The sequence below is a fragment of the Trachinotus anak genome, unplaced genomic scaffold (genome assembly GCF_046630095.1).
Source record: "Trachinotus anak isolate AG129_WGS33_773 ecotype Australia unplaced genomic scaffold, CSIRO_AGI_Tana_v1 ptg000003l, whole genome shotgun sequence".
In the NCBI taxonomy this organism is placed as follows: Eukaryota; Metazoa; Chordata; class Actinopteri; order Carangiformes; family Carangidae; genus Trachinotus; species Trachinotus anak.
This window is the reverse complement of record NW_027273854.1, coordinates 18,773,284-18,796,918: the sequence shown is the minus strand read 5'-3', so window position 1 is coordinate 18,796,918 and position 23,635 is coordinate 18,773,284. Positions and strand designations below refer to the sequence as shown.

Here is a 23,635-nt window from a genome sequence, read left to right as displayed (position 1 = left end):
TAAAGCCTGCTGAAGGGGTTTGGGTACTGGGGTGCCAGCGAGCATGGCTTTCACATCTTGGGGGCCAGGGGAATGCTGCCGGGAGAGGGCGTCTGCATTCCGGTTGCTTCTCCCTGAACGATACTTAATCTCGAAGTCAAAGGAGGCAAGTTGGGCTGCCCAACGCTGTTCCATAGCACCAAGTTTAGCTGTTAACAAATGACTGAGTGGGTTATTGTCCGTATAGACAAGACACTTATGGCCCAACAGGTACTCTCTGAATTTCTCAGTCATGGCCCACTTAAGGGCCAAAAACTCCAACTTCATTGAACTGTAGTTCAACATGTTGCGCTCAGTGGGCCTCAACCCTCGACTAGCAAAGGCTATCGGCCTCACCTTGCCTTCCTGCTCCTGGGAGAGCACTGCCCCTAGGCCACCATAACTTGCATCAACCTCCAAGATAAAAGGTAGAGAGAAGTCAGCATAAGCAAGCACTGGTGCAGTAGTGAGTTTAGTCTTTAAGGTCTCAAAGCTTCTGTGGCATTCTTCTGTCCAATTCTCTGTGACACCCTCTGATGGCCGCTTTTTGGACTTGGTACCCCCCGACTCTGCCACCAGTCGATGCAGTGGGGCTGCAAGCTTGGCAAACCCCTCCACGAAACGGCGATAGTAGCTGGCAAACCCCAGAAAGGACCGCAGCTCGGACACAGTGGTAGGGGGTTTCCAGTTGGACACTACTTCCACCTTACTGGGATCAGTAGAGACCCCCTTGCTGGAGATGATGTGGCCCAAGTAGCGCACTTCCTTCTGGAAAAAAGCACATTTGGTGAGCTTGGCCTTGAGGCCCTCCTGTTGCAGCCGACCCAGCACCACATCCAACCGCTCCAGGTGCTGCTCTACTGTGGAGGAGAAAATCACAATGTCATCAAGGTAGAGCAGTAAAGACTGGCCCTGTTGGTCACCAAAGATCCTCTGCATCAACCTCTGGAATGTACTAGGGGCATTACAAAGCCCAAAGGGCATCCGGTTCCATTCAAACAAACCGAAGGGTGTACAGAATGCCGTCTTGGGCCGATCCTTCTCAGTGACTGGGACCTGGTTGTACCCACTAGCCAGGTCCATAGTGGAAAACCATTGAGCACCAGTCAATGTATCCAAGGACTCCTCAATGCGTGGCAACGGGAACGCATCTTTCCGGGTCTTGTTGTTGAGAAGCCGGTAATCAACACACATCCGTAGACTGCCATCCTTCTTTTTGACTAGCACAATGGGGGAAGCATAAGGGCTGCTACTCTCTCTGATCACTTGTGTCTCCAGCAGTTGATTGATGTGCTCCTTGACTACTTCGTAGTCAGATGGAGGGATACGCCTATAACGTTGCCTTACGGGGACCTCATCTACCAGAGGAATATCATGGGATATCAGGTTGGTACAACCCAGGTCACTGTCATGAACAGAAAACACAGAAGTGTACTTTCTGAGAAGGGACCTCACCTGACCCTGCTCTTCAGAAGGCAACGAGGACAGATCTAAGCCCTCAAACTGATCCTGCACAGTAGGAAAAGCTGACTGACCGGCCACTGTGGCGACCTGGCATGGCACCTCTGTGACTCCTGCGGGCAGGCTCACCACATTAACCTGGTCCAATGTGCCTACAATAGTGCGTGGATAGAGCAACACCTCACTGGAACCCACATTAACAACTGGTATATAGGCTATGCCCCTATACACCCTAACCAGAGAAGGAGACGCAAGCAAACCTGCAGGCAAACCAGAGTCAAGAGGCTCAAACAACACAGTAGCTCCCGAGTACTGTTCTGAGCAGGTGGCGGCCACTATCTTCATCATACCACCAGGGATGCGATACGCCTTCCTTCCCCGGACCCTAGCCTTCCCTGACTGGCCCTGCGGGGCCAGCACACTGGCTTGATGACACTTCTGTAGGCCCTGCACCACTGATTCAGGGGCCCCAACAACAAAGGACAGATCAAACAAGGCTGGACCATGCTGCATGAAGAACTCTTGGTAACATTTACGGATCACATTCATTCCCAAAACGCCAGGGACTTGAGAAGACACATCACCAGGGGGATCCTTAACTACCAACACACCACACTGTGGTATCAATTTACCACAAAGCTCAACACTTAGCTCTAAGTAGCCAATATAGGGAATAGCCAAACCATTGGCAGCTCTAAGCTGTAACCAGTGACATGATTGAAGGTGCTCCTGACCCCATGGCTCAAAATGGGCATGAAAGAAGCTCTCTGTGATTGTAGAAACCATGGAACCAGTATCTATCAGACAAGGCACAGTGACACCACCCATGTCTACATCAAGATGAGGGCAAGATGAAATCAATTTTGAAGCATCAGCCGAGCCACTGGACACAGTAACTGAGCCAGTAGAAACCCCACCCGAATTGTGGCTCTGCAATTCGGTGGCCGCTAGTTTTCCGAAGCCGGGGTAGGACGGGGCTGCCGGCTAAAGTGTGGGGGACCCTGTGAAGTGGACTGAGCGTGAGGGGGAGCACGTACCCCGTCACACTCCCTTGCAAAATGGCCGGGCTGCTGACAGCGCCTGCATATTATAGGGCCCCTATGAGGTGAACGACTCGGACGAGGGCGCTGCAAAAGAGCAATACTTTGTGTTAATTGATTCAGCTGCTCTTGTTGTTGTTTCAGCAGCTCCTTCATTTCACTCAGCTCTGAAGCCTGAGGGGAGCTAGCCCCCAACTGAGGGGCACCCTGGACCCCATACTGTAAACCAACTGCAGACGGAAAAGAGTTACTGCGACCTCGTGCAGCACTAGGCAAGCCCTCACGCTCCCACCTCATGGCCTCTGCCCTGACATCCAGTAGGCTAGCTAGGGGCTGTCCACGCACATACTGTTTTAACTCACGACGTAGTGCACTATCCAAAACCTGCTCCACAAACTGATCCCGCAACAGAACATCAGCGTTTGCCATGTCACTTGGTGCACGCTGCTTTACCTTCTCCATAAGACTCATCAAAGCCAGAGAGAATTCCAACAGAGTCTCCCCTTCCTGTTGCTTCCTTGAGAAAAAGGCCTCTTGTAGTGCTACGTAGGACTCTGAACACCCATAGAGCTCCTGCAACACAGCAATTATCTTAGCTGGATCCCTACGTTCTGCACCGGGACGATACTTTATCTCTTCCCGTGCCTCCCCTTCTAAATGATCAAACAAAAAGAAGGCCTGATCAGCTATGGATAAATGACGTGCCCTCATGCAAGCTTGTACCTCCTCAATCCACTCACTCAACCCTATACCTGACCTTCCTCTGAAAATCGAACACTTCCTGTCTCTTGGTACAAACACTAGTCTCTCTGCTACAGAGACACCAGCAGTGGGAAGGGCCACAGGGGTTGCAGATGAGGTAGATGGCACAGCACTGGGGTCAGGTACAGAAGGAGCCTGTTCTTGACGCAGCCTCTCATTATCAGCTTTAAGCTGTGCCACTAAATCCCTCAACTCCTGTAGCTCTGCCTCCATGGCTCAAAAAAAAGGTTCACTGCAAATTCCAAGGAAACCAGCTGCTGCTTTGCCTCTAAACACTTAACTCCAATACACAAAATATAATTTACCCAAAAAGAGGAGAAAAAAAAATAATAAAAAAAACAAAAAAACAAAGTTGGATGGAACACACGTCTCTGCTCTCTCAAAAGTATATCCTGCCGACAACGCCAGATTGTGGCGGGGCGAGCACGAGGGGGAGGAGAATACACACAAACACACACCCCTAGGTTTTATACATTACACATATGGTAATCCGACAACGCCACCCTGGGAATTTCACCCAAGGAATTGTGAACCCTCAATTGATACCAGATATTTTAGAAAGGCTTACAGGTTCGTTCTACTCAGGAGGCCGGAGACATGGTTCCATCCATCAATAATATTTATTAACAATTTAGTAACATCAGGATAATCATTAAAAACACAATTCACTCAATAGCAGGGTAACTGAAAGTAACTGGAGCTTAGGGGGCTTACTAGTGGTAGGGTAGGCCCAAAAAAGGGGGATCCCAGGAGAAGTCACCCGAAAGCACATGTACATACACACACCCACACAAGTGGAGTCAACGCTGGGAGACTCAAGACACTGCACACAAAAAGAGGGCTCCACCACCAAAGGACACCAGCCCCACCACCACCGCAGGTACCCAGCTCCTAAAACAAACAAAACATAATTAAGGCATTACAACTTCCAACATAAGATATAAACCATGCAGTGGCCAAATGCTGAAACCTTAACACTGGTTATCAGCAGCTCTCAAAATGGCCTCCTGCCAGTGGGGTCACCAAAGAAAAAAAAGGAAAGTAAACTAATAAAAAATAGACTAAAGAAAAGAAACTAATTAGTGCTAAATGATCAATTCAATTAGTAAATCAGCACATATATAACGATACATTAACATGAAAATGAAGAGTAGTAATATCTTACAAATCCTATGTATAACAAAATAAACTACAAGACTATTTGTGGATGAACAGCTGTGTGACTGCACTCACACAACGTAAACCATACCTGATTAAGGCTGCTTAGATGGCAGCTGTATTACTGAAACGGGTAATAAATCACAAATAATACAAACAATAAGAAAAGTAACCAACCATACGGAAAAATAGGTACAAAATTACAAATAAATCAGAACATCGCAAAATACAATCCTGCACAATCACATTTCTTCCCATTCACACTTAGAAAAAACGGGCCCAAGTTAAAATAAACACAGACACATTAAACGATTACAGGCCGAACAACAGCCAGAGGCAAAGCAGCAGCGTCCCTGCTGTGTGCGCCACGGCAGCAGCCGTCGCTCCAACAAGGCTGCGCACACCAACAGCAGGCCAGTTCCTACAATGCATGCAGATCAAATTAGACCACAATAATAAAATAAAATAGAAAACTAATGTTAGAGTAGGCTACATACCAATCGGGCCGCGTGAGCTCTCACCCGCAGGAAGACAAGGGAATCTGCAGGCGCTAGTCTGATCCAGCAGTCATTACCTAAAGCACAACTGTTGGTAAAATACCATCGGCAGGGAGTTTGCGGCACAATGAAACTGGGGAGGAACCTACCAGCGGCGATCAGCAGTAAATTCACTGCTCAGAACACGGGAAGCAACAGCCAGGAGATCTATAAAGTCATAAGCAACCAATATAAGCAGCCTCGCAACAAGGACGTGCCAAATTGCAAACAACGGCGACTCTCTCCTACCTGCGACAAAGCGGAAGCAAGGGGCACCGGAAACGAGGCGCGCGCTCTCAGCAGAAACGAAAGAGCACCCGAGAGTCACCTGCTTTTATAGTGCGTCCCCTTATGGTGATTGGCCAATAATTATGGAGTGATCTAACAGAAAGATCCTCTTACGCCAAAAGCCACTACAACAAATCTTTATTCTGCTACAATCACATTATATATAAACATGCAAATTAAGAGTATGAGGAAAGAATAAGAAAAATATACCTTTGGAACTGTGATCTTGGCTGTGTCACCTACACATTCTTTCACTTTTGATACAATTGAACAACAGTTTGATTGTGTGACATAGTGGTTTAGTTTTCAAAAGGAAGACTTATTATTTTCTTCCACCCAGAAAATGTGTAATAAATAGTCAAGATATTCCTATCTTTTCTTCACTATCATCTGTCATTTTATATTTACATTTCAATCAAGAGAGACAAGTGAATGAAGTGAAAGTATATATTTTAATTAGACAAAACATGTGATGAATAGCGCTGAAATCATAGACTTTGGCGCTTGGTCTCGTAGGGGAGTTATTTAGGGTTGGGATGAGCAGCAGCAAAATACATATACGTATATGTATATAATCCCCTAAAGAATAGGGGCGCAAGTCCCCCCGTCAGACCAAGTACAGCCATAAGAATCCCCCCCCCAAAAAAATAGTTTACTTACCGAGCTGGTAAGCTACCAAACTTACGATAGTACTGGAAGGAATCCTGGTTTCATTGAAGGTTAGAGATTCTAGAAGGGGAACTGGTAGAGGCGAGGGGCTGGCTTCTGGACAGAGCGACTTGAACATGTGAAAATTGAAACGGGATAAAGAATCAGCAATTTGTTTAACATGACCAGGAATGTGACGAGCTGTGATTATGAAGTTGTTTGTGACGGATAGCCATGTAATGCGTCTCATGAATGGCATGATTTCTGCAACAGATGAGCAGTCTTTGTTAATGATGTTGACGACTGCCTTGTTGTTGCATTGAACCGAGATGCGTTTGCGTTGCCAGTATTTTCCCCATAGAAGACAAGCTACTGCTATGGGGTAAATTTCATACAGAGCTGAGGAAGATGCACCCTCCAAAACCTACAGAGGGTGCTGCGTCGGTGGATAACTTTAAAGAATCCGAGGATAGCACCAGATCGTCACAAAAGAATGAAATACCGTTCCATTCAGCCAGCAGACGGGACCAGAAATTCAGATCTGAGCGGCAGCCTTGATCTACTGAGACAATATCCTGTAAATTGGGCACGGAGGAAGCCAAATCCAGCAATCTTGAAATGAATGAACGGCCCTGGGGGATAACTCGCATTGCAAAATTAAGATGCCCAAGGAGGGACAGCAGTTGCTTGTTTGTTATTTCTTTAGACTGAGTGAAATTCATGGTTATAGTGTGAATGGGCTCGAGTTTCTCCAACGGGAGGGAAGCTTTCATTTCTACCATGTCCAGAGACACAGCCAGGACCTTGAGCTATGTTGCTGGACCTATGGTTTTCTCATCAGAAAGGGGAACACTTAAATAATCGAACAGGTTTTTAAATTTTCTGAAGGAGGAGCGGGACTTACAGTATCCTGAGGAGGATCGATCAGCAGAAAATCATCTAGAAGATGAAGGAGGGACGGAACTCGGACTCTGTTTAGCAGAAACCAGCAAAGCGCTTCGGAAACCTGATTGAAAATTGCTGGACTGCTTCTGCAACCAAACGCAAACTGCGAGGTAAAACTTTGACTCCCACTTAAGGCCAAAAAGATGCCACTGAGATGGATGGATAGGAATTATTTTGAATGTGTCTGTGATGTCAGCTTTGGAAAGCCATGCACCCTGACCGGCTAACCTAATAAGTTTAATGCCGTGATCTGATCAACGGTGGACTGAGGAGCAGAAACATCGAGTCTCTTCTTTCCGGGAATATTTCCTTGTTGCGACTCCTAATGGACTGGAGCAAAAGACGGGGAACGGCGCTGAACGGAATGGGCTGATTAAATAACCCTTATCCAATTCCTTTTTTAATAGCTGGGACACAGTAGCTGGCTCTTTTATAGCTGATTGGAGATTCTTTGACACAAATGAGGAATCTAACGAGGAAACAACACTCTAAACCCCTGAGAGAGACCAGCGAGTAAATGATCTACAAACACAGAATCAGGATGGAGAGACAGTCCTGCTGCAAGTGACCTGACATTTATAGGAGTGGATTTATGTTTTTTAATAAATCTTTGCACCTTGACGAGTCTTCTGAGGACAAAACCTGCGGGGGCACCCTGATCTTGGGTGTGCATCTTTGCCTGGACAATCTAGGATCAGCTGCTTTAATGATGGCAGTGATGTTTTCGCCGGTTGCGACTTTATTTTTGTGTTCCGGTGAAGGGAGGATGATGCTGAGGAGATGAATGTATTTCCCCTGTAATATCTTAGCCCTTAAACTATGAGAAATGTTAGCTGCAGATGGAACATATAGGTGCAGTCACTCCGCTATCTAGAGTAGATGGAGCAGGAACCTGGAAGCCAGGCACTGCAAGCCAAAGCAGGAGACCAGGGCATAGCAGACCAAGCCAGGAAAACACATACGGCCCCAGTCAAAGGGGTCTAAGGATTATGATCAGTGAATATTGTGACTGGCGCTGATCCAAAACCTGCATATACCTCAAAGAACTGTAGGGACCAAATCACTGCCAGTGATTCCTTTTAAACCACAGAATAATTCAGGTGGTGTGTTTCGTGCCGGAGTGGTGTTTGTGTATGTGTGTGTTGTGTTCTTGGCCCCTCCCCTTTTTCCAACAGGTGAAGCAGCACAGCTGTACCTAATTTGGCAATCAGAGCTGGAGTATAAGGAGGATTTAGGAGGCCTAGTCTGGGCCAGTGGGTCAGACAGCAGCGTGTGCCATGCGTGCGCTAGCGAGTGGTGACAGCTCTGTGATCATTGTTATCGGCCAGTGGGCCAGTTTTTGTGTGTACACCAGATAGTGTCTGCGTGTTACTGCCTATGGCTGGGAGGCTGTTCTCTGTTTCAACCTATCACTTCCTGTTTGTTGCTCTTTCTTCTTTTCCAGGGTCTACTGGCTCCACCCGTTATCCGGAGCTCGTTTTGTGTTGCCGTGAAAGGATTTTGGTTACCTTATTTACGTTATAATAAATTACCTTATTTGCAACCTTACCATTTGTTTCCTGGTTATTCCTTTTCCCCGGTTTATTTAACACTGTTACTCCCCACTCCCCTGGACCACCATATGTCACTGGGGCCTTAGCAAATAATTGTCAGTTTGGCCTCAACCAGGTCATCAAACAGAGCCTTGAGATGCTGAACACAACGACATCATTCAGATATGCAGTACATTCTGAAAGTCCATTCAAAACCTAATTCATGAGATGCTGTCACATGGCTGGAGTGTTCTGCAACCCAAATGGCATGACATTGTAGGAAAAAAGTCCTCCAGGTGTTATGAAGGTAGAAATTTATTTTGCCCTTTGTCTCAGTGGTACTTGCCAATGCCCCTTTAAAAGATCCAGCTTTGTAATAAACTTCGCACCCCCTACCTCATCCATACTAGCTTCAATATGCAACATCAGGTAACAGTCTGGCGTTTAGACTGCATTGACCTTCCCAAAATCTGTACAAAGTCTATCAGAAGCATCATATTTAGGGATCAACAAACATGGCGTAGCCCAATTGGATGATGCTGGTTCTGGTATACCACATTCAATCATGTACTTTACCTCTTTTTCCATGCATTTTTGCTTCTCCAAAGGAATATGATAGAAGCACTGCTTAACTGGTTTAGCATCTCCAACATCTTTGTCATGCTGCACAGGGTGAATATGTGTGTCTGAAATCAGTGAAAGGTGAGAATAATCACCTTTGTGGAATCACAAAGTCTTCAGATGGGACTGTGACAGGCTTAGCAACAGCTAGCCCAACTTTTACACTTTCACTGATGCAGCAGAACTAATCCCCTCCTCCTCCTTCCCAACATTTGAATGCCCACCATGGTATGGCTTCAGTAAATTGACATGATCCGGTGTATGGATAAGATAGTCACACTCAGACATACAGCTCTTAACTGTGCATGACCCCCTAAACATCGCCTGGAAAGGAGAACCAACAATGGACCACAATGCTAACACTTGATCACCTGGTTGAAACTGGCGAGACTCGGTCTTACGATCAAAAAGATGAACCACTCCAAGCTTCCTTCGGGCAGTTGCAGAGGCAGTATACAAACGACAACGAAAGTCGTTCACATAACTCATAACTATATATATCCATCCATCCATCCATCCATTATCTATACTACTTATCCTAACTGGGCTGCGGGGGGGCTGGAGCCAATCCCAGCTGACATTGGGCGAGGGCGGGGTACACCCTAGACAGGTCACCAGTCTATCACAGGGCTGACACAAAGACAAACAACCATTCACACTCACATTCACACCTAAGTCACCAATTAACCTAATGTGCATGTCTTTGGACTGTGGGAGGAAGCCGGGGAGAAGGAGGGAAGCCACACAGACACAGGGAGAACATGCAGACTCCACACAGAAAGGCCCTAGGCCCTATTTTTTTTCTGGTTGTATTCTAAGTATTAGAGTATTATGGAGTGACAAATCTAAGTTTGAAATTTTTGGGTCCAATCGTTGACAATATGTGAGAAGAAAAGTTGGAGAGAGATGGATGAATGAGTGCCTGCGGCCTTCAGTGAAACATGGTGCAGGGTCTGTCCTGGTTTGGAGCTGCAATTCTGCCAGTAGTGTTGGCAATATAGTCTGAATTGATGGGATAATGAATATTGAAAATTACAGACAGGTCTTTAATTCATTGTGCCATTCCCTCTGGAAAGCACCTGATTTAGAATGGTTTTAGTTTTTATGATAACATGATAATGATCCCAAGCACACTGCTAATGCAGTGAAATCTTATTTGGAAAAATAATAGCTGATAAAACACTGACAATCATGGACTGGCCTCCACAGAGTACAGACCTGAATATTATAGCGGCACTATGAGATCACCTGGACAGAGAAAGACAAAAAAGAGAGCCTAAGTGTAGAGAAGAACTCTGGGAAGTGGTATAATACACCAGCAGATCACTTCAGAAAACTTAAAGACAGTCTCACCAAAAGAGTTCAAGTTGTGCTTAGTACCAAGGGAGGTCACTCTAAATACTAACTTGCCTGTAGAATATATACTATAATGTGTGTGTGTGTGTGTGTGTGTGTGTGTGTGTGTGTGTGTGTGTGTGTGTGTGTGTGTGTGTGTGTGTGTACATCGATATCTGTATGTACGTATATATGTATGTGCATTATAGTATGCCCGCAAGTGCTCACTCCCAATATGTGTATCTCATACAACTAACAGTAAACTATTACATATACTACCCTTGGTTGAAACACCGTTGGCCAGAAGCCAGGCAAAGGTGTAAGCTTTTAAGATTCTTTGCAACCCTCAACTTAGTGTGTTAAGTATTAATTTTATCGGATTGTATTCCTTATATTTTCTTTTTTTATCACATGGTAATAGTCATTTGTGTTTTAAATGTTTGCACAAGTTTTACTCATTATGAAAACAATAAACAACTAATCATAAAAAAATGTATCCTTAGTTTTACGGTTAGTCAAGACTTGTTTAACTACAGTGGCAAGAAAAAGTAAGTGAACTCTTTGGAATTATCTCCATTTTGTTCCATTTAAAGAATATCTGGACTCAAATGCAGACACAGATCACCAGTCTACATCTTCACTAGTCTATGTTTCTAACAGGAATTAATTTTGTTCAGTGTAACACATTAATTAATTTTCCAACTCATCTGATGGTAATATTGGGATGTTACTGCATAGGTGTAATGTGATGGGTAATCTGATGATTAACAATCCATTCGGCAGCAAGTGAAGATAAAATGTTGGAACAGGTAAAGTTTTCATAGAGGGATTCAATAATGTTTTGTAGCCTCATTGGCTGACTACAGCATTTTAACTTGTTCATAATCATTGGAATGCCATAGCATAGACAATACAATGTATATCCTATATATAAAAAACTATTTTGAACCTAAATATCTTTTCACCGGCAACACAGTATTTACAACATAGGATCAAATTAGATTGAAATGTAATAGACCACGAACATTACCACAGTAATTGCAGGGGGATGATGAAGACTCCAGAGAGAAGCTACATTGAGGTATACGTATATATATATATATATATATATATATATATATAGATACACACACACACAGTGGGTACGAAAAGTGTTCAGACCCCTTTAAATTTTTCACTCTTTGTTTCATTGCAGCCATTTGCTAAAATCAAAAAAGTTCATTTTATTTCTCATTAATGTACACTCAGCATCCCATCTTGACAGAAAAAAACAGAAATGTAGAAATTTTTGCAAATTTATTAAAAAAGAAAAACTGAAATATCACATGGTCATAAGTATTCAGACCCTTTGCTCAGTATTGAGTACAAGCACCCTTTTTAGCTAGTACAGCCATGAGTCTTCTTCGGAATGATGCAACAAGTTTTTCACACCTGGATTTGGGGATCATCTGCCATTCTTCCTTGCAGATCCTCTCCAGTTCCGTCAGGTTGGATGGTGAATGTTGGTGGACAGCCATTTTCAGGTCTCTCCAGAGATGCTCAATTGGGTTTAGGTCAGGGCTCTGGCTGGGCCAGGAATGGTCACAGAGTTGTTCCAAAGCCACTCCTTTGTTATTTTAGCTGTGTGCTTAGGGTCATTGTCTTGTTGGAAGGTGAACCTTCAGCCCAGTCTGAGGTCCTGAGCACTCCGGAAGAGGTTTTCTTCCAGGATATCTCTGTACTTGGCCGCATTCATCTTTCCTTCAATTGCAACCAGTCGTCCTGTCCCTGCAGCTGAAAAACACCCCCATAGCATGATGCTGCCACCACCATGTTTCACTGTTGGGATTGTATTGGGCAGGTGATGAGCAGTGCCTGGTTTTCTCCACACATACCGCTTAGAATTAATGCCAAAGAGTTCAATCTTCGTCTCATCAGACCAGAGAATCCTATTTCTCATAGTCTGGGAGTCCCTCATGTGTTTTTTGGCAAACTCTATGCGGGCTTTCATATGTCTTGCACTGAGGAGAGGCTTCCGTCGGGCCACTCTGCCATAAAGCCCTGACTGGTGGAGGGCTGCAGTGATAGTTGACTTTGTGGAACTTTCTCCCATCTGCCCACTGCATCTCTGGAGCTCAGCCACAGTGATCTTTGGGTTCTTCTTTACCTCTCTCACCAAGGCTCTTCTCCCACGATTGCTCAGTTTGGCTGGACAGCTAGGTCTAGAAAGAGTTCTGGTCGTCCCAAACTTCTTCCAAGTAAGGATTATGGAGGCCATTGTGCTCTTAGGAACCTTGAGTGCTGCAGAAATTCTTTTGTAACCTTGGCCAGATCTGTGCCTTGCCACAATTCTGTCTCTGAGCTCCTTGGGCAGTTCCTTCGACCTCATGATTCTCATTTGCTCTGACATGCACTGTGAGCTGTAAGGTCTTATAGACAGGTGTGTGCCTTTCCTAATCAAGTCCAATCAGTTTAATTAAACACAGCTGGACTCCAATGAAGGAGCAGAACCATCTCAAGGAGGATCAGAAGAAATGGACAGCATGTGAGTTAAATATGAGTGTCACAGCAAAGGGTCTGAATACTTATGACCATGTGATATTTCAGTTTTTCTTTTTTAATAAATTTGCAAAAAATTCTACATTTCTGTTTTTTTCTGTCAAGATGGGGTGCTGAGTGTACATTAATGAGAAATAAAATGAACTTTTTTGATTTTAGCAAATGGCTGCAATGAAACAAAGAGTGAAAAATTTTAAGGGGTCTGAATACTTTCCGTACCCACTGTAGATGTTGTTGAATTGTGAACATTGCAAATATCCTATTCATAATCTTTGACATGAACACAATTTTTGCTAATAAATGTTATTAATCTCGAATGGCTAACTAGCAGTTAAATTATGCATCTCATGTTTGATCCGGTGATCTGCTTGTTGTTCCATTACCCTGCAGTAGATCAGCAGGAGGAGAGAGCAGCTACAACAGAGGAAAAGGTGAGTTTCCCTGTCCCTCAGTAGTCACTGTCATACAGCAACATTTCCATTTTGATTCATTATTTTCTGAAGTGAGGTTCATGACTAAAACCTGAGCTGAAAATTGGAGCTGTTTGTCTTTTTAGTTTATACTTGGACAGAGTGTGACTCCATGAACCTTGGACACATATAGGAGTTGAAAACACTATTGAACTTAAGTTTGTATAAAATCCCACGTTTTCTTAGTGTGACCCAGTAAATGACTGTAGTGATGCTGAACACTCACAGGAGAAAGATAATGGCACCACAGTGGGAGGAGAATCTGAAATCAAGTCTCAACTATCATCAGCAGCCAATGAGCAGGGTAACATTTTACATTTGTTTTTTGAATACATTTCTCTATGAGTTCAAATTTTCAAAACTCCTCACACAGTCAACACAGAAACATTCAGTGTGAACTAAACTGTGAACCCCTCCTCACTGTTGTGACACAAAATGCATTCAATGACTGCATCTTTCAAAATTAATTGACTTGTTTGTCACAGCTGGTGATAGGAGAACAGGCAGGCTGGTGCAGTGGACTGATTTGGAAACTGGGGAAAAGGGACTAGAATAAAAATAGTGGGGTGGAAACAAAGAACAGGAGTGTAGGCAGACAGGAAAGCTGTAGGCTGTGCTTGATGACTTTTAGGAAGGTTCCTAACTGAATGAAATGACCTGGAAGTATCTAAGCTGTTGCCCCTCCTGTTTTGTGAACCACTAAAAATTCATTTTCTCCACTTCACAAATGTATAAAAATGGAAGCTCTATATACCTATGTCTGAGTATAATGTATAATTTATTCTGATCCCTTTCTCAGTTCCATATTTTTTTTTATAATTATTTTAATGGATCAACTTTCTCTGCTTGTATATTCCTTACACGTAATCTTATGTCAACATTTCAATCTTGTTTGTTTCATGTTTGTGGTCAGGAAAGGAGTAGGCCTATTCATTTCCCATGTGTTATCAGGTTATAAAAAAAATAAAGTTGGTTTAAAAAGAATAAAATCCTAGTTTAAGGACAGTGGGATTCTCTCTGCAGCGCAGTTGTCTTTTCTAAAGTCCTTATGAATTCTCTTTCACATCTTTCCTTGAGCTCATGACAATTTCTATCGAGATCAGGGAGAACTGGTTAGGAAAGGAGATTTTGACTTTACGATTGCAGCTCTAGTGATTCGTAAACAGATCAGCAGGTGGATCTGGGGACTGGTGGAAAGTCTGAGGACATCTAGTGGATGGGTGGAGTATGACAGGCGACGGGCACAGAATAGCCTATTTACACAGGGCCGAGGAATGATGACACTGTTTTCTCACTTATACCTTTGTGTAACTTCAATACATCTATTGAATAAGTGCTGGGAGATTGTACACGGAAGCACATCAAAAATGTATTGTAAGTGCTAGTTAGACATGTTAAGGTTTTAGGAAAGGAGGTGCTCTCAGAGGAGATGAGTTTTCAAGAGATTCTTGAAAATAGAGAGGGATACCCCTGCTCTGATAGAAATTGATAGCTTGTTCCACTATTGAGGAACCACAGATGAGAAGAGTCTGGAGTGATATTGCATTGTGTGTAGGGATGGCGTTGCCAGACGACATTCCGTGGAGGAACGCATTGGCTGAGAAAGAGCATAAGGCTGCATGATTAAAATCAAGTGGATGGGTGAAGACTCAGACATCACTCTGAAGGCAAACATTAGTGAATTGAATTTGATTTGGGTGGCCATGGGGAGCCAGTGTGGGTTGATGAGTAGCAGAGTGATATGTGCCCTTATATGTATAGAGCAAAGTGGCACAACCAAGAGACACATGGAACATGGATGGAAAAGAATAATTGGTCAGAGACAGTTTTAAAATGCTACATGAATGCTAGAATACTGAAGAGTGCCAGGGGTGCTATACAGTGTACTCACCTCAGGCGCAGTACATGAAACATCACAGCAAAAGAGGTGCAAACAACATTTGTGTTCCTGTGCTTTTACTCACATGCATTAAGTGTAGGGACCTCACAAGGGGGTGCCTAACTTCGCAGCAAGATGGCAAACAACTACACTAAAAAGGAAGGACTAATGCAAAAAGTAATCACAGAAACAAGCCATGCAATCAATGTTGTGGTACAAGAGTTGTGTATGAAGTGTTTTAGCTGCATTAGTTTATTTTGGATGTGAGATGAACTGGTGGGCTTTCTGGCATGTTGGTACTTAAGTTGGTTGGTTACTTAATAAAAAAGATTGAAGTTTCATTGTATAATAAAAACAGATTTACATTACAGTAAACTTGTGCTTCAGTTTAGATCTCTCCTACCCATCAGTAGGAGAGACTGATGAAGTTAAACAGATCAACAATGAAAGCAGCAGTAACATGAGTGAGTGCTCCCCATAGGACAGTGATGCACTGAGGGACGCAAGTTCAACATCTCAGACTGTTCCAACAGTGACTAAAGAAATTTCCCTTGATTTTGTATTGGATTTCTGCAAAATTCAAATGAACCACTGTTCCTCTCATGTTTGATCCGGTGATCTGCTTGTTGTTCCATTACCCTGCAGTCCATCAGCTGAAGGAGAGAGCAGCTACAACAGAGGAAAAGGTGAGATCCTTTGATCCTCAGTATTGACTTTCATAGAGCACATTTCTGAGGTTAAATTTGATCAATAAAACCTGAACCTGAGCTGAAGGTTGGAGCTGTTTGTCTTTTTAGTTTCAACTTGGACTTGGAGTTTGACTTCATGAATACAAACATGGAGGAGTTTAAAACACTTTTGCTGAAGAGTTTATTTTCTCTAGTTTATACATATTGTTTTCCCTTGGTATTACTTTTTATGCCTCCGTGCCGACAACAGCCAGAGCTGGAGGCATATTGTTTTCGGGTTGTCTGTCTGTGCAATCTCTTGGACAAGATAGGTCAGTAATGCCTTGATGGAACTTCTACAAATTTGGCACAAACATCGCCAGGACTGAAGGATGAAGTAATTAGATTTTGGTGGTCAAAGGTTAAGGTTGTGGTTACATCACAAAACACTTTTCAGCCATTTCTCAAGACTTCACACAGCAATTATGACAAAAAATTTCACACAGGTTAATATTGTATATAACTCTGGCTAAACAGGGATGTAATCTGAAACTAGTTTCAGTGGCGGAAGCATATGACTGCAAGGCGATAATTCTAGTTTGCGCTGATGTACTCTGAATAGGTAGAGCAGAGCTCGAGCTGCATTTCCATTAAAATGCCTATTGCTAAGTTTGAAATTGCAAACTAAAAAAAAAAAAAATACACAAGCTTGCATGAGGTGGTTTTTCAGATTATAAGTAAGTAAGTAATATTTTGCAAAATTAAATGGAAATGCTTTTTCTGCAATTTAAGTCACATGACATAACAAGTGGTCACATGATATCCAAAAATCTTGTATATTATTATCTCCCAAAAATCCCTGATACAGGACTGGCAGATATAGAGGGTTTCCCTTTCCATCATTGTGTGCACCAGATGACCTCATTGCCTTTGTTTAGAACTACAATGATTGTTGTTAACAGATGCTGGAAATCCACCACGATATTTTATTGGAATGATAAGAGGAGAAAACTCAGCTTTAGTTGATTTGCACAACATCACTCAATGGAAACAGACCATTCACAACTATGTTTTGTTGACTTTTTAAAAAAGAAAAACTGCTTCTATTGTGTGCAAAACTGCAATGGAAACGTAATTGCTGACTGTTTTTGATCGTCACGCACTTGATCGCAACAGTTTTAAACCAGTGAACTCAAGGTTGTATAAAATCACATGTTTTCACAGAGTGACCCAGTGAATGACTCTGGTGATGCTGAAACCAAGGAGATAGGTAACATTTTGAAATAATTTCATTTACAACTAGAGGAAACACTCAAAAGAGAATTATCAAAGCTTTACATTCAAAATAATTTGCAGAGAACATTAGAAAAATAAACTAGTTGAATAATACCTTGATCTGGCACTGTCCTGTAGGTACCTTTGACATGGATATGGGTGGAAACATGGATCAAGTAAGTAACTCCAATTTCTTTTCACAAGATCTGAGTACTATTTACTTCTGCCTGTCTGTCTTCTATATTTTTTATATCCAGTACATATGTATGTACTTATTCATTGTTTACAGCCGTCAGTGAAGATTTATGAAGAGAACAGAAAGAACCAAAGTCAGAGGGAAACAGAAACATTGTTTCACAGACTTCACCTTCACAACAAACATCAACAGAAGTTGTCTCCCGCAGATTTTCTTCAAATAGGTCCACCTGTGAAACAGGACCATGAAACATCTGAGAAAGATCTAGCTCATACTTTTCTTCAGAGGTTGATGATGTTAGATTACAGAGCCAGATATATTCCTGTAAGACAAGACACTGTTGAGGTGAGCCAGTCAACGTCTGTTCCAGTGGCTGAAACTGTTGACACAGAAGAAAGTGTTTTTAGATGCTTTTTTAAGCACCAGTGTAGACCATGATCTTTCAAAACAGACTCATGTTCATCCAATGGACATTCAAATGGCAGTATTTCACTGCTCAGACAGTTTCCTGAAGCAGAACATGATGACAAAGCTCTCTCAGTGTCAGTACGCCTTACCTTTGCTTGTTCCTGACCCAGTCACAATGGATGTTGAGTGTCCTCTGTGGACATTCAGACAAATAAGAAAAACATGGAAGATAACTCAAACCAAAGATAATTCAAACAACAACAAGAGTTTGCCCATCTGTAAAGCTGAGACACCCATGGTGTCATTTTTCCGCCTGGGTTCACTGTCAGTGTCTAAATCTCAGCTGATCAACACTTTGATCAACGACCGTCACAACACCTTCTTCCACAGAAACTGCCCAGGTAGCACCAAATCTCGCCATTTGATGGATGGTGTGGCAGAGATCGCCTGGTACTGTCCTGCTGGAAAACCTGATGATGCCTTCACTGACTGCACTGCCTTCTGTAATCTTCATGGTGATGCTCTGACATTTAAAAAACAGTGTGACATACTGACTGAAAAATCTTCAGTCAATGTTGTCCTGTTATCAACACTGAAAAAAGGGTGACAAAAGTACTATATTTTTTTCAAATCTTCTTAAATCTTCAAAGCCTCTCATTTGTCTCAGTGTTGATGACAGTTGTGATGCTGTTGAGATAAAAAAGGGAAAATTCAAAATGGGTCTAAAAGAACGAAACCAGTCAGATATTTCTGAGGAACTGAAAAGGATCATTAGAGAGATTTTGTCTGAACCACATACATCATTCCAGCTTGAAACCATGGCCAAGGTCTCTGGAATCAGAGTGGATGAAGATGACCCAGTCTGCCAAAAAGGGAAATCTGCTGCAAAGAAAGTAATGAATACGCTTCAGAAGATGGACGTTTCAGAAATTAAAGATAAATTCCTCCCTTGTCAAGGCCGACTGTGGCATGAGTGGTGCAGAATAAACAAAGAACTGTATCATCTCAAAGGAAACATTGAGAAGGAGAAAAGTGAAAAGCGTCAGGAACTGATGAAAATACGACAGAAACAATGTGATGCTTCCTGTAGTGAACTGATGAAGTTGTTCATTGAAAGTCTCTCATCTTTGCCATCAACAGACAAAGAGTATTTCCTGAAATGGACTCAGATCTTAATGGATGCTCTCTCCACAGATGATCTCAATTCAACTCTCCAAAACTATGAAGAAAAGTGGTCTGAGGTCTTGGCTCTGAAGAAGAAACATGACAAGTCTGATCAGTTAAACAGAGAACAAACTGAACTTGAACAAATCTCAACAAAACTACAGGCAGCAACTTTTGGTTTGGAGCACATCTTTAGAGAAATGGGGCAGATCTATGAAGCCCATAAATCTCTACAGAAACAAACACAGAGGCGACTGACTGACTGGTCTAAATACCCTGAGCTGGCTGCAGAGCTGATGATATCAGGACACCCCATGGAGCTGATGGATGGAGATGCAGGTCATGTGCCTTTAACATGGATCTCTAGTCTTTTAGAGGAAGTCATCAAGAGACTGGGTGACCAGAGAGTGTTTGTGTTGTCAGTTTTGGGCGTACAAAGCAGTGGAAAATCAACTATGCTGAACTATGCTGCTGGCAGATGCACCAAGGGTGCCTTCATGCAGCTGGTCAAAGTGTCAGAGGAGATGAAGAAAGACTTCAGGTTTGACTACGTTCTAGTGGTGGACACTGAAGGACTGCGTGCTCTTGAATTAGCAGGTAACACCACTCTTCACCACAACAATGAACTGGCAACATTTGTTGTTGGTCTGGGAAACATGACACTGATCAACATCTTTGGAGAGAATCCAGCTGACATGCAGGACATTCTGCAGATTGTTGTCCAGGCTTTCATGAGGATGAAGAAAGTTCAACTGTCTCCAAGTTGTGTGTTTGTTCACCAGAATGTTACAGATATTGCAGCTGCACAGAAAAACATGGATGGAAAGAGACGCCTGCAAGAAAAACTGGACCAGATGGCCCAGCTAGCTGCCAAAGAGGAGGTTTGTGATGCCGAGTGTTTCAGTGATGTCATTGCATTTGATGTGCAAAAAGATGTGAAATACTTTGCCCAACTATGGGAGGGAAGTCCACCTATGGCTCCTCCAAATCCAGGTTATAGCGACAGCGTCCAAGAGCTGAAGAACATCGTCCTCTCTAAAGCTTCACAGTCTGCTGGGATCACTCTGTCACAGTTCAAAAGCAAAGTCCAGGACCTGTGGAAAGCCCTGATGAACGAACACTTTGTTTTCAGTTTCAAAAACACTCTTGAAATCAAAGTGTACAGAAACCTTGAGGTCCAGTACGGGAACTGGACCTGGGCCCTGAGGAGCAACATGTTGACCATTGAAAACCAGCTTTATAACAGAATTGAAAACGGAAAACTTGACAAGGTTGAGCTCAGTTATCTTTCTAAAGAAATGAGCAAAACATATGAAGAAATCAAAAAAGAAATGAGAAAGTACTTTGATGATGACAGAGACAAAGAAATGCTGGTTCAGTGGCGAGGCCAATTTGAAAACAAAATCAAGGAGTTTCATGATGAACAGGTGAGAGGAGTGAAAAGAAAACTGGATGAAGTTATTCAGCAGAAGACAGCTTGTAAAAAGCTTGATGGTCAGAAGACAGAGTTTGAGAACAAGCTGCTACAGAAGAGCAAAGAGCTCGCTCAGCAGTTAAAAGACAAGACACAAGATGAAGAGGAACTTCAGAAGCAGTTTGACTCTGTCTGGAGAGGCTGGGTGAGAGAACTTACTGCAGATATAAAACCTATTGAAGACATCAACTTGGAGGAAGATCATGTAATTATCCTGTATGAACTTGGTTTTGAATGGGCTCTTATAGGTGAATCCAAAAGCAGTGGCAGATACAAAAACATATCAGAGGTTGGTGATTACTTTGATTATGTGACCCTCACCAAGTATCAGGAGCATTGTGAGGAAAACCAACAACCTCAAGAGAGCGAAAGAGACACAAGAGGACAGGGGACAATTAGCCAATTGCGTGACCGTGTTTCAAAAGCAGGTAGAAAAGTATTAAATTATTTTAAAGGGTCTTTTCAGTATGAAGACCAACAACTGATCAGATCCCTAATTGACAATGTTGAAAAACATTCACTTGATACAATCAGGAGCAAACCTGTAGCTACAAGTGGCTACAGTCCAACTTATTTGCTAGAAGTGGCCAAAAATGTCAAAGAAAAAGTGACAGAATTTGAATCAAAGAGGAAATATGCTCTGAAGAAGGAGTTTACAGTTGATCTCTTACTGTATGTGTTTGACAGAGCTGAGAGTTGGCTTTCAGAGTCCCACAAGAAATTCAAGATGAACAATGATGCTCTAACTTATTTAGAGAATAAAAAGCATCAATATTACAACATTTTCAGAACCTTCTATAAAGGAAGCTCTTCTGCTGTTGTGCTTGGAGAGTTGATCTGTGAAAAACTGAAGGTTTCCACTGTTGAGGCTGTCTGCAACAAGACTGCCATTGATCTGGCTGGAAAGATGAGGTGCAGTTTCCCAGCATTCAGTGGGAACAGACTGAACCTGGAGAAACATGTGTTGAAGTCACTGGCAGAGAAAGAGGACTTCAGAGGTTTCATCACCTACATCCATCAACCAAGGGAACAGGTAGAGAGGTTTATAAAAGAGGAAGTAGAGAAATACATCTTCACATCTCACAAAGATAAAGCACGGGATATACTCAAGAAAAATGTTGAGGACATGAAACAATTTGTGAGTCCGACTTTATTTACTGCAACAGAGAGAGTCAAAACCCAGAGAGGACACACAGACATGTGGCTGGAGGAATTTACCAGTTTGCTGAAAGATGAGCTGATGTTTGAAGACATTTGTTCTCAGAACTTCAGAGACATAAACAACTTTGACTTTCTTAAAGAAGAGATAGAGAAAGGCCTTGTACTCATCATGAAGGAGATGAGCAGCCTCTCACTGAATAACATGAGTGAATTCAGGCTGACACCTGATCAAATCCTCATTGATCAGCTGTGCAAGTGCTGTTGGGTAACATGTCCATTCTGTTCAGCAGTTTGTACCAACACCATAGAAGATCACAGCCCTGATGACCACAGCGTCCCTTTTCATCGACCCTCTGGGATTAACGGATGGCACAAAAGACACAAAGTGGATCTGGTCATTGATTTCTGCACAACATTAGTTGCAAGTGATAAGTTTTTCTATCCCCATTATGACTCAGATGAAAGAATTCCTTATAAACAGTACCAAAAGGGCGGGGATAAGTATGCTCAGTGGAAGATCACTGCTGATGAGTCTAAGCTGACATACTGGAAATGGTTTGTGTGTCAATTCCAAGAGCAACTGGAGGACCACTATAAATTAAAATTCCAGGGTTATGGAGAAATTCCCAGTGAGTGGAGAAAACACAGTAAAGAGGAAGCGATTCAAAGTCTGGATGAAATGTACAATCAGTGAATGACCTGCAGCTTTAATCAAAGTATCTGATCAAAAGAAAAAGATGATTTTAGTTTAACAAAGGAGTGCAACAATAGATAAATGACTGACACTGCAACTATGTATAATTTGACCACTTTAATTACCTGTACATAATTGAATGTAATGAATACATCCAATGTAATTGTGTATATGTCATAGAAATAAAATACTAATACTTTTATTCAGTGATTTGCAGTAGGATGTAAAGCCATAAGGATTCTTGAGAGTGGATAAAAGCAAAGGAAAACACAGCATATAGCTTTATTTTTGTATTTTATATTTTTGTTTGTCTAAAACTGTAATGCAAGAAGAATGAAATTTTCTTAGAATTGTTAAGTTTAAAGAGTGAAGAAAGGTGTAGGATGTTGAGCTGAGACATGTTTTCACAAGTGTATATAATTTCATTCATCTTAAATAAGAAACGGCAGCCATACCTGCTTGTAGTTTCAATTTGTACCTTTTTTCTATAGTATAGATTTAATCATTTAATTAATTTGAAGGCATCAAAACAGACAACACAAGGTCTGTAGTTTTAATTAAGGTTGTATTTTTTATATGTTTTCATTTAATTTTTATGAATGTCAGCTGGGATCAGTTCCAGCCCCTCTGTGACCCTTGAGGAGAAGCGAGTATTGCAAATTGGGAATGAATGTAGGGGTTTTAATAGAAATGAGCAAATAAAACATAACTGAGTCAGGGTGACTTAAAGTGGATGTTTTGAGATTAAATCAGTAAAGTATTTTTGATGGTGAAAATACATGAAACCTTTATTGGAGACGCTGAGTTCCATGAATCAAAATTATGCATGTAATATGAACTTTTTCACCTGCATGTGTTTTCATTTTATCATAATTTAATAATGTAATAATATTTTTACAATAATCGTCTCTTCAGTTTTCTGATTTTGTTAAAGTATTTGGTGAATCATTCTTCATGTTTCTCTGGTGTGGAGTATTTCATTTTGTTCTGCATTTGGTTAATGTCCTCAGATTCCTTCTTACTTCCTTCTTACTGCAGTATATTATCTGTAATTACTCACAGAGATATCAACCTCAGTGTAAAAAAAGATATTTTCTTTTACTGTAATAAATGGACCGTTCACAAAGTCATTGGTGTCTAAAGATTTTTCTCTTGATAAAGATTAATCTTGCTCAATCAAAGACTAATCAGGAACAATTTTGTTTACTTTTAGTTGATTTTAATAGTTTTTATTGTCAAGAGATTAGTTGGTAAAAATGTTGCAAACATTTAAGTTGCAGTAAAAATCACAAATGAGCATTTTAGTTAAACTTTCAAATAAGATTTCAACCTGGAAATGTGCCATGAATGAGAGTTGTATGATC

The 23,635-nt window shown here is 42.0% G+C and overlaps 3 protein-coding genes across 4 annotated transcripts in view; 2 read left to right on the top strand and 1 right to left on the bottom strand.

Annotated features, from left to right (window-relative positions):
* The window catches only part of LOC139618429 (interferon-induced very large GTPase 1-like), a 266,067-nt gene that overhangs the window by 62,836 nt on the left and 179,596 nt on the right, over positions 1 to 23,635 (top strand). The gene's annotated exons all lie outside the window — the stretch shown is intronic.
* The window catches only part of LOC139618456 (galectin-2-like), a 98,595-nt gene that overhangs the window by 71,266 nt on the left and 3,694 nt on the right, over positions 1 to 23,635 (bottom strand). The window lies entirely within an intron of this gene.
* On the top strand, positions 13,543 to 23,276 carry LOC139618434 (interferon-induced very large GTPase 1-like). Its single transcript, XM_071474349.1, is given in 7 exon segments — positions 13,543 to 13,656; positions 15,877 to 15,917; positions 17,124 to 17,169; positions 17,313 to 17,350; positions 17,464 to 17,769; positions 17,771 to 18,379; positions 18,381 to 23,276. Coding segments are annotated over 4 exon segments (4,833 nt in total). The 5' UTR covers positions 13,543 to 13,656; positions 15,877 to 15,917; positions 17,124 to 17,169; positions 17,313 to 17,323; the 3' UTR covers positions 22,272 to 23,276.